This window comes from Olea europaea, chromosome 1 (assembly GCF_002742605.1).
Source record: "Olea europaea var. sylvestris chromosome 1, O_europaea_v1, whole genome shotgun sequence".
In the NCBI taxonomy this organism is placed as follows: domain Eukaryota; kingdom Viridiplantae; phylum Streptophyta; class Magnoliopsida; order Lamiales; family Oleaceae; genus Olea; species Olea europaea.
Window position 1 is genome coordinate 23,084,255 of NC_036237.1, and position 10,606 is coordinate 23,094,860.

The following is a 10,606-nucleotide window of genomic DNA, read 5'->3' on the forward strand; positions in this document are numbered from 1 at the left end:
TAAAATTCATTTTTCTTTTTCCAAATTTTGTCAACGTATGACTTCAAACTCAAATTTTTAAATACTTATTTATTATTTCAAGTCAAGTTTAACCAACCTAAAACTGTGATTGTTTGAATCCATTGTTTAAATTGCAATCAATAAAACTGACACTGTTGTCTATGTGCCTAATTACCAACTTTACCAGCCCATTTCACAATGGGCATATTAGGCAGCAGAATGAGTTCAAGTTAGAAACCAAACAACTATATTGAATTATTGATAGTTTTGGCGCCATTCAAAATATAAATATTTCTACTAAAATTTAAATTCGTCGAACCTCATTCTTTAGAAATTCTCAAACCCGCTTTTAAATACACATTCTCCGAACTTAATAATTTTTCACGACACATTCTTCAAAAAATCACTATTTCAAAACTCAAATTTTACAAAAATTGGACTCAAACATAACATAATTAATATCTCATCCACCTCATTTTTATAGACTAATTTTCCTTTTTTTTTTGTCCCATTTATATAATCTTGTTTCTTTATTGAGAAAGTGTTTTATTCTTTTACTAATATACCTTTATTTAATTTGACAAAAATCTGTGCAAAAGTTGATTTTTCAATCACATTAAATGAAATTTCTTAATTTGTGTAAAAAAACATAAGGAAGCTACTTGGTGCTACTGTACACTCTTGCAGCCCCCTCACAATGAGAGGGCCCACAAATTTTTATTTCATGTGGGCACCCTCATGCTGTACACAATGGTGTACAAATGATTTAATCCAAAACAAAATCAACTTATATAAATGGGACGAAAGGAGTACAAAATTTCATATAGAAAAAAATAGTAACTAAACGGAAGAAGCTATTCGGACACAATACATAATTCTTCAATCTCAGTACCTAGCTTCTCCACCGTTTATTGCTCGAGAACATACAGTCTGCTCCATGATACATATTAAATCAATATTCGACGAGACCTATTTCTGGATTTGATACAAGCTCAAAGTTGTGACTAAGTTGTGACTAGATAACAAAGAAAATTATGCTATGATCAACCAAAGTTCATAATTTCTACTAAAAACATGAAAGTTCCCTTTTCCAAGGTTTAATTAGAACAATACAGAAAAAACTAAAGGATTTTCATAGTCTGCTGTTTCAAATAAGTTCGATTCAGCTTCCACGGCTGAAATGCGATGAACATTAAAAGTCCTGTTCCTGTATCAGCCTACTTGAACGTTAAAAATTGTCTTTTTCCAGGCTCACCCAAAAATAACAACTTCATGTATAAATTTTCCATATTCCGCTCCTATAACCTAAAGACATCAGAGCCATCTCCCACAGCATATTGGGAATGCTTAATAAATTAACTTTTGATCCGGGAATTTCAGTCCAATTCACAGAAATCTCGATCATAGGTACGTGGAACCATTTGCACAAGTATACCACCTCAACATCAAAACACCACCTGCAAAATTACAAGCTTAGTAAGTTCTACAAGACAAACCAGATTATTTCCTGCATCCCAACCCAAGAAGAACAGGGGATATTCTACGAAAGTGGAAAATGAAAGGGAAGAAGCAGTGAAGCAGGGCATAGAAACAATAAATGCCCAAATGGAGTAACTGAAGGAACCATTAAACTAAACTAATGTTGTTTAAATTGTATGCTCAAAGTAATTACAGGAATGATTTGCTGTCTCCTAGATTAGATGTCTAGAACATATTGCTGCCTGTAAATACATCTGTTTTTTCCACATAGATCATGATAATTATGGTGTCTTATTATTAGGAAACTATTCATTTCACTAATCACAATAGCTGACGACATATTTATCATACACAAATGATATATATCATATCTTTGACGTAGTACTATAAAACTCAACAATGAAGTCTCTGTTCAGATATTATACTTATCATTCTCAATTGTATATTCTATGTTTATGTTAAAAAAGATTCATGGCTAAAGGAAAAGCATGACTTAACTAGTATTTCAACGAGAGTATTGGCAATGAAATATGCATAAATCACATGTTCTCTTATTCTTGAAAATTTTAATGGCAGTATTAAGAAAGAGGGGAAAAAGCTAAAATATAAAGACCATGTATTAACAGTAATTAAGTACTGCCCATCTGCTCTCTCCCCACTCTCATTACATACTCTCCAATTCATTTTCTCTCTCCTGTACATTCACTCAGGTCTTCCGGTATGTGAGCCTAAATCATGACTCCCTCCTTTATTCTGCTCCTCACGAAACACTGCAATTTAAGCCTTCGGTAGTTGAGCTGCACGAGTTTACAAAAGGGCCAGAAGAGGGCCAAAGCTGCTGCCACTTCCTCCACATCCCACTACCGGCCGCTGTCCTAATCGCTGGTGGAGGGAGAATGCTAAAAGCTTCATCTTTGGAGAAGCTGGTAATTTGTTATTTCAAGTCACCCCAAACCAACGAAGATAAATGAAGAATCGAGGGGGAAAGATGAATTACCCTTAGAATGGAACCACAAATGCCTAATTAAAGAAAATGAAGGGACCACAGCGAACTAAACTGATTTTGTTTAACTGATGTATGATAAACCAAACTAATGTAGACTGCAACTAACTGAGCCTCAATTTAATTACCTCTTTAACACCTATTCTAAAATTGTATTTTCTCCAGTGAAGATGAAAATGGTAATGATAGAAAGGAAGCAATGTGGAGGTTCATCTGGGTTTGTGTTTGGCAATTCTCATTCTGCAATGATGTTTGATCCACCAGTGTGTGGAAATTTTAGTCTGTTTTTTCATGAGATGATCGTCTTTCCAATAATCTCCCAATTTTTGAATTGCAAATAATTTTAGCATTAAAGCACAGCCAAGGACCAAAAAAGTTTATCTCAAAATAGTATGTTAAGATACTATAATCTTTCAAGAAACAGCAAACTATTTTCCATGTAATGCTATTTTGGAACTCCTATTAGCACTAATTTAACCATTTCATGATTGCTAAAAGAAGCATTTACCGTTTCAAGCGGATGTTCGTGAAAAGCTTCCTTGCAGCAGCTCTAGTGAACATCTTAAAACCACACTGTAAAATGCAAAGAAACTTGAGTAAAAATAAATAATAAATTGTTTCGAATTTCATTTATTTATCAGGCATGTTCAAAAATTATCCCTACACTGAAAAGAAACGTCTGCATCAAAAAAGTCGATGCATGATTACCTGTGTGTCACGAATTCCAGAACCAGCAGCCAAGAGAACTACCATGTGGAAACCTTTCATTAAAAAATTCCGGTACCACTTTCTCTGTAACAAAATATGAACTTTTTAGCAGATAAAAAACAATTATATAAAGTTTAAAGGTAACAATTTTAATGAGTGCAGAAGGCAACACAAAGCATCAAGACTCAACCGTTGCTAGAGCCTTCTCCTCAAGATGAGCACGAGAACCAAAAGCAGCAATTGGTATGTCCGAAATTCTTAAAGTTGAATCACTGGCTGCAGAGTCTCCAAACTTGTGTTCCTTCTTAGCAACTACAAGAATCTGTCACGTAAATCATTATATACGTTAGCTGAGCTCTCAGTTTCCTAATTCTAAAATTTGACATCTTAAAATAGAAGATTCTGCAACAAAAATAAGATTTTTATGATACACAATCTATAATCAAAGTGGGTACCAACCTGATTTTCAAGTTTTTCAAGATCACTCACTTTGGTTGCTCCATCAGCATCAAGCATTAAAAGTAGTTCACCACGAGAGTGAAGCATTCCCTGTTTTACAATGCTTTCGCAGAAGCAAAAAGCTTCAATCAAATGTTATAAAATCGATGATTCGGAACATAAAACATCAGCAGAAAAACTCCTAACTGAATCAACAAATTGTTCAGATTAGACTCACTTTTCTTATTGCTTCTCCCTTGCCATGGTTCCTTCCAAGAAGGATAACTCTTACATTTTCAACTGTGTATCTTTTCGCAAAGTCAAAAGCTACTCGTTTTGTACCATCAACACTTCCATCATCGACAATCACCACCTAATCCAGCATTTATTTATTAAGAATGCAGAGAAACCAAGAAAACTGCATGTCCCTATAATCAGTTAATATAAAACAATATGATGCAATTCTTCTGCCAAAGCTCAAATGTGACAGGTGGCATAACGGGCTTCATCGTTTTGGAACCTTTAAAGTGATAAAAATCTTGACACTGGAAACTAGACTCTCCACAACGTATCACACTCAGAAAGGGGCGTCAAGGTTTAAATGGTAAGAGTGCTGCAACTATTTGACAATTAGCAAAAGATGTAATGTAGGCATTCTCAATCACATGTATGACACGAAAAAGTATAGCAGACAAGCCTGGCCCACCATCATGTAGAAGGAGCAAAGTCAAGTAAACACACACACCAAACTTGTAAATTTATTTAGACAACTTGATAAATTCATGATGTTTGAAACCAAATTATAGGTTCAAATCTGGCTTCAGAAAGACTCCCCTACTAAATCTAACTTGCAGTTTCTTTAATTAGTTTGTAAATTCAGTATCAATTCTCAATATTTGCTCTCAAGAGCTTATTCTCATAAATCGCAGAAGAGAACTAAGCCGAGATAATTAGAAACCAGTTTACATCATTACTTGGTAATATCTGACATTAGATGCATATGCCACATCAAATTTACTACGAATACAACAACCAAAATACAACATGTACAGTTGTACACCTTCTATGCTTAAACAAATATTATGTGTAAGAAATATAAACCTAAATAAGATTTCCTTATTAATCTGTCAAATAACTCATATAGCTAAAACCGACCAACCTTTACTCTAAGTGGTAGCATTAGCTGATTTCATGATTGAGAGGTAATTGTAATTGTGCTAAATTTTCACATACTAAATTCCATTTTATTTTTATTTTTTCTTTGTTGGCATCATCAATTTTTAATTTGAAAATGGTTCTCCAGCACTGCATCACTCATTCAACACTTAACTGATTGGAGAAAACAAGAAGTTTCAAGCTAGCTCTAATTATATCTTTACATAATTGACAAGTTTATTCATCGAGACACAACTAAACCCACAAATATTGAGACTTCTTACTGATAAAAGATCCTACACTAAAAGAGCTGCTTAGTCAAACATTCACATAAAAACAATAGAAGAGACACCCAAGAAGAAATTGAGCGTTCCACCCACTTTGCAGCTTTGGCTCGCTCATCTCTATCTATCTAGATCCACAAGCATCAAAAAAGCTATTTATGGACTAAAAATACTATTCTGGACAACACTTGAGGCTTACAAGAAACATATTATAAAACTTCCCAATTTCTAGAACCAAACCATGTGATGGAAGAATTAAAGAAAAATATTTGTGTGCCATACCTCGTACGAAAATGACTTGTCCTTTTCTGCTCGTTGCTGAAGATAACTACAATGCCAAAATAGCAAAACATTATGCTTATCAGATATTTTAATCATGGTAAGCAAAAAGAATTTTCGACAACCATGATGCATAGCTAAATGGATATCTGAATATTTCTAAATGCAATTTCACATGTATAAGTACTCTCTATCTGTGCCAAGAACCATTTGCAAGAGGCCCAGGAGTCCTCTCTCCCACTTGCTTAAACATAAATCTTATATAAGGCTCTAGTAAAATTTGTAGAGAACCACCATCGAACACTCTCTTAGAAGGGATATACAGCAAAATAAGGGGATCTCTTAAATTTTAGATTATATACAAGAAGATCCATGTGTGCTATACAACTTTATCAAAGGATCCATTAAAGGACTGATCACATTATATTGAGGTAGGCGGTGCCTAATAGAGGGCAGTGAATCAGGCACTTTTAATTACTGAATCTATAAATAGTATAGATAGTTCACATCCCAAATTTACTTGTTTGTGAGTTTAGGTAGTGATAGAGGTACAACCTTGAAGGCCAAAGAAATTTAAAATTCTAAAATAAGCATAACACATGCATGTCTTCCACATGCGTGTCTACATGTAGTTTCTGACTTAATTGGGATTTCCTATATGTAGACCGAGCTGTCAAGCCCGGACTGTACAAAAAGCAAATCCCTAATTGCCAGAAATTTCATCATCTCGAGTATGGGGAGCCTTTGAAATTAAAATTTGGACAAATTAACGTTAATAAAAAAAATCAACATGTGCGTGTAGACGATAAAGTCAGATGTTGCAAGTAACCATAGAGCATAGAAAGTAGACACAATAACAGATCAATCCTTTGACTTACTTCAAGGTTTCATCAAGTGCTCCTGGAAGCCTATGTTCTTCATTGTACGCTGGAATAATCAATGATATGTACTTTTCAGCAGGATCAAGAATTTGAGGACAAGGAACCTGAAACAGAGACATTCCGCACAGTAATTTACCAAATCAACATAGATGTCTGTTGATTAGTTATCCAAATAACAGCCAGCGATATGGACTTCAGATATTAAAGTACACATAAAGTAGAATAAGCCAACGATATTTCATCAACCCGCAATAACCCGCATACGTTATCTCCAATAAACCCAGAACCTCAAAATATTTGAATGAAACCCAGAATTTGAGTATATATTCATTCTTCAATTTCCAAACAGAAATAAAAAAATCAAGGTAATAAAATGCTAAATAATGATGAGAATGCATAAAAATACAAATAATTTTTTTATGCATACCGGTTTCAATGAATTTGGATCCTCGAAAATTGGAGGAGCTTCAACGTGACTGCCAACATAATATTCCAAACATCAAAAATAAGAAGAGTATGGATATGTTTTGAGTAAAAAACCGGATTGTTCCCAATTTTTGGGAGGCGAAGGAGCATACGTGTGATTGTATTTTCTTCTGATTGTTTCAAAAACTATGGCGGCCAATAATCCAAGTGCGAAAATCGAAGCAAAAATAAATAGCGACTGAAACATCATCCACACGAACCCCATTTCTGGATTTGGAGTTCAAACTATGGGCTCCGGAAATGGGGATTAGATCGATGAATTGTTGATAAACTGAAACATAAATTAGCAAAGTTAGAGAATCAACTGTATAGAAAATCTTGAAGCCTTGAAGAAATTTGTTTTCTAGGTTAGATGATAAAGTCGAGGGATTATAAACCGGCACATCAAATGTTCGAATCGAGTTGCAGAAACCTATTTCATCTGGTCAAGGGTTAAATTCACTAGCCACCCAACTTTATTAAGTGCTTGTTTGTTTGACTGGGATTTTGATAAGAGTGTGTTTGATTACATTTATTTTTCATGAAAAATATCAATTTTTCACCCAAATTTCTATTTTGAGTGTTTGATTACTATTTTTTTCATGGAAAACATTTTCCAACTTTTGAAAATATGTCTAATTTTTCTTGTTTTTAAGGAAAATATTTTTCTTGGATAGAGTTGGTTTTTATTTTTCACAAAAGATGGAAAACGTTTTCTTTTCTAGTTGATATTTTTCATGTTAATCAAACACACTAATTGATTTTTTGATCGTTAAAGATAAAGTGGTCCTATTCGTAAGGAAAGAATTCAAAAATGACGATTAGAATAATGAAATAACGGTCAAAAAGTTGATTTTAATTGACTTTTAAGCTATACCAAACAAGTTCTATAATTAGGATTGCTAACATGAAATTTACGGGAAAAAATAAATTTCAAGCAATTAAATTGTCTAGTGATTATTTAAATGGAAATTGTAAATTAAATTAATGTGATTGATTTTATTTTCAATATAAAAAATGTTATACTTGTTCATTTTTTATTGGTGGGAAGATGAAAAATGATAGGGTAGACGAGAGAGAAAGAGAGGGTGAATTATCGGAAACATAAATACCTATTATCCCTCGTGATTAAAAGTTGGAAAAATATTTTCTATGGAAAAAATATTAATCAAACAGTACGAAAGTAGAAATTTAGATTAAAAATGACACTTTTAATGAAAAATATTTACAATCAAATGCACTCTCAGTATCACCATGATACCCTAATTAGATTTTGTTTCATTATAACCATCCAACATTATATTTAGTGTCACAATAACTACCAAATTTCATATAATGTTTCACATTAACAACCCTACTTCATATAACGTTCTACAATGACAACCCAAGTTCGTATAACGTTTCACCATGATCACCCAATCTTATTTCAATATTTTCACTAATTTTAAAAAGGGTAAAACAGTAACTTTACATTATATATAAAATAAATTTTAAAAAACAAAAATAAATAAAAGGGAAAATTGCAGCAGCGATACCAAACTTTTCGTTTATTAGCAGACTTTGCTCAAACATTTAGTTTATGCCACCGTGAGTACCAAACTTTAAAAAACTCGCACCTGAGATCCAAATCGATGGTTTCTGTTAGTTTGACCGTTAGTTGACCCAATAAATTGACTTTGACTAATTTTAAAAGGGATAAAATTATAACTTTGAATTAAACTTAAAAACAAAAAAACAAGAAAAGCAAAAAATCAAAACCATATAACTGTTCTTCTTCTCTTTCCCACCCCCATTGTTTACCATCTCCTTGATACCCGATCCCAAATTAATCAGATACCACAGTCGTCATCGTCGTCGCATCCTGCTGCCTGCCGCTTCTACTACAAAACTCATCTTATCATCAATTTCATCATCTCAAATCACAAACCATTATCAAACCAATCAAGAAACCATTTCATTCCCATCAAGAATTTCCAAGTCAATGTAATATATGGTGGCAGAAACACACCTTACAGCCACACCCACCATTTCAGACCACCACCGGTAGACACGTACACCACAGACGCTCAATATGATGGTGGTGATTCAACAAAATAGGGCCAAAACATCAATGTATTTTCTGGGATTTTCCCATTGTTCAATCCACAAATTCACCTACGATAACTCATATTCATACTTAAACGACTGTGGGTACACAATTAATTGATCTAGTTGCTGCTCAATTGCCTCGTAATTCGATCCTTGAAATAGCAAGTTGACGGTTCCGTCAATTGCAGTTGGCAGCCAAAATATTGTTCTTCCATCCATTGTGATTCACCAGTGGTCGAAGTGGGCCTTTCCTTACTTGTTTTGTGAGAGCTAAAATATTGCGTAGTAGATATCTTCGATTTGGAAGGGATGATGAATACGGGGTGTGTTAATTTAGGGTGGAGGAGTGGAGGTGATGATCAATACTTTTTATTTTTTGGGGTGGGGATGGGGGTGGACTGACTTTTTTCTTTTTATTAATCTATGTTTTATTTTATTTTTATTTCAAAGTTACCATTCTACCCCCTTAAAAATTGGTCAAAATCAATTTCTTGAGTCAACTAACAATGAAATTAATAGAAATCATTCATTTGGACTTCAGGTGCTAGTTTTTCAAAGGTTTGGTACTCACGGTAGTACAAACTAAAGGTTTGGGTAAAGTCTGCTAATAAAAGAAAGGCTTGGTACCCCTGCTACAATTTTCCCTAAATAAAAACTTATTTTTTTAAAATGTAATAAAATAAAAGCTTATTTTGAAAAAAAAAATTACTTAAAATAAAAAATAAAATAAAAACTTATTTTAATAAAAACATTTTAAAAATAAAACAGAAACTTTTTTTTTAAATGTTACTTAAAAAAAATAAAATAAATACTTATTTAAAAAAAGTTTACTAAGAAAAAATAAAATAAAATAAAAACTTTTTGTAAATAAAAATTTTTAATTTATGTTCTTTTTTTAAATTTATTATATATATATAATGCAATGTTACTATTTTACCCATTTTAAACTTAGTGAAAAGAAATGAGCTGATCATAGTGAAATGTTATATGAAATTGGGTGGCCATGGAGAAATAAAATTAAATTTGGTGGCTATAATGATACTAAATATCAAGTTAGATGACCATGATAAAACAAAATTAGATTGGATGACTATAGTGATATTAAGTATAAAGTTGGTGATCATTGACGAATTTAACCCTATTAATATTTATAGAACCATTTATAATTTGTGAAATCACCTTTTCATGATTGTAAACCTCCAATATATACTAGCATTTATTTCCATATTTTAGCCCATATTTGATAGTGATTATAATCTTAATTTTAGTCTAAGCAAAAGTTAATAATTAATTTTAATCATATATTTCATAGTTTTCACAACTTTTCAATCATAAATTTGATCGAAGTTCATCAAAATCTAATAAAAATTTGATATACTTAACAATTTGACTTTCCAAATAAAATTAAAGGTATAGTTTTTCCACAATAACCGATACACAAAAACAATTTATGTGTTGACCTCAATTTTCTTAAGGATGACATGGCCAATAGATCCCGACTCCTTCTCACATTCATGTACTTCTTTTGATATACTTGGACAAATCATTAGAGCACATGTCCAATCTCCAACAATAGAGAGAAGATCGCAAGCACTTCAATTGTGAAGTTAGTTTGTAAAAGTATATTTGAGTGTGGGATGTGCTTAAGACGTGGACCACTTATGTAGAAAGGGGTTCAGATCCAATAGTTATAAAGAGTGATGAGATAGCAAAGTATAGCTTGAGAATATAAAATTGAATTTCCTTTGAATGGCAAAATATGTGAACTTTTACCCAATTCTTAGTCCACTTATTTATAGATTGTAAATTTTATGATATTCTAGTGA

At 32.6% G+C, this 10,606-nt stretch overlaps 1 protein-coding gene across 1 annotated transcript; it reads right to left on the minus strand.

Moving 5' to 3' along the window:
- Nucleotides 1–1,032: 1,032 nt before the first annotated feature.
- Nucleotides 1,033–7,125, minus strand: LOC111397434 (dolichyl-phosphate beta-glucosyltransferase-like). Its single transcript, XM_023024368.1, has 10 exons — nucleotides 6,806–7,125; nucleotides 6,655–6,703; nucleotides 6,225–6,331; nucleotides 5,350–5,395; nucleotides 3,867–4,001; nucleotides 3,650–3,739; nucleotides 3,381–3,512; nucleotides 3,191–3,274; nucleotides 2,991–3,055; nucleotides 1,033–1,457 (listed from the first exon to the last, which is right to left on the minus strand). The coding sequence occupies exons 1-10, from the start codon at nucleotides 6,916–6,918 to the stop codon at nucleotides 1,271–1,273; spliced, it is 1,008 nt and encodes a 335-aa protein (XP_022880136.1). The 5' UTR covers nucleotides 6,919–7,125; the 3' UTR covers nucleotides 1,033–1,270.
- Nucleotides 7,126–10,606: the final 3,481 nt, after the last annotated feature.

Excerpts from the sequence above, each read along its gene's own strand:
- LOC111397434 (XM_023024368.1), bottom strand. The coding sequence starts at position 6,918 with ATGGGGTTCGTGTGGATGATGTTTCAGTCGCTATTTATTTTTGCTTCG. Across the intron at positions 3,740-3,866 it reads AGGGAGAAGCAATAAGAAAA|GGAATGCTTCACTCTCGTGG; the intron begins GTGAGTCTAATC and ends ATTGTAAAACAG. Across the intron at positions 3,513-3,649 it reads TTGAAAAACTTGAAAATCAG|ATTCTTGTAGTTGCTAAGAA; the intron begins GTTGGTACCCAC and ends TTTACGTGACAG.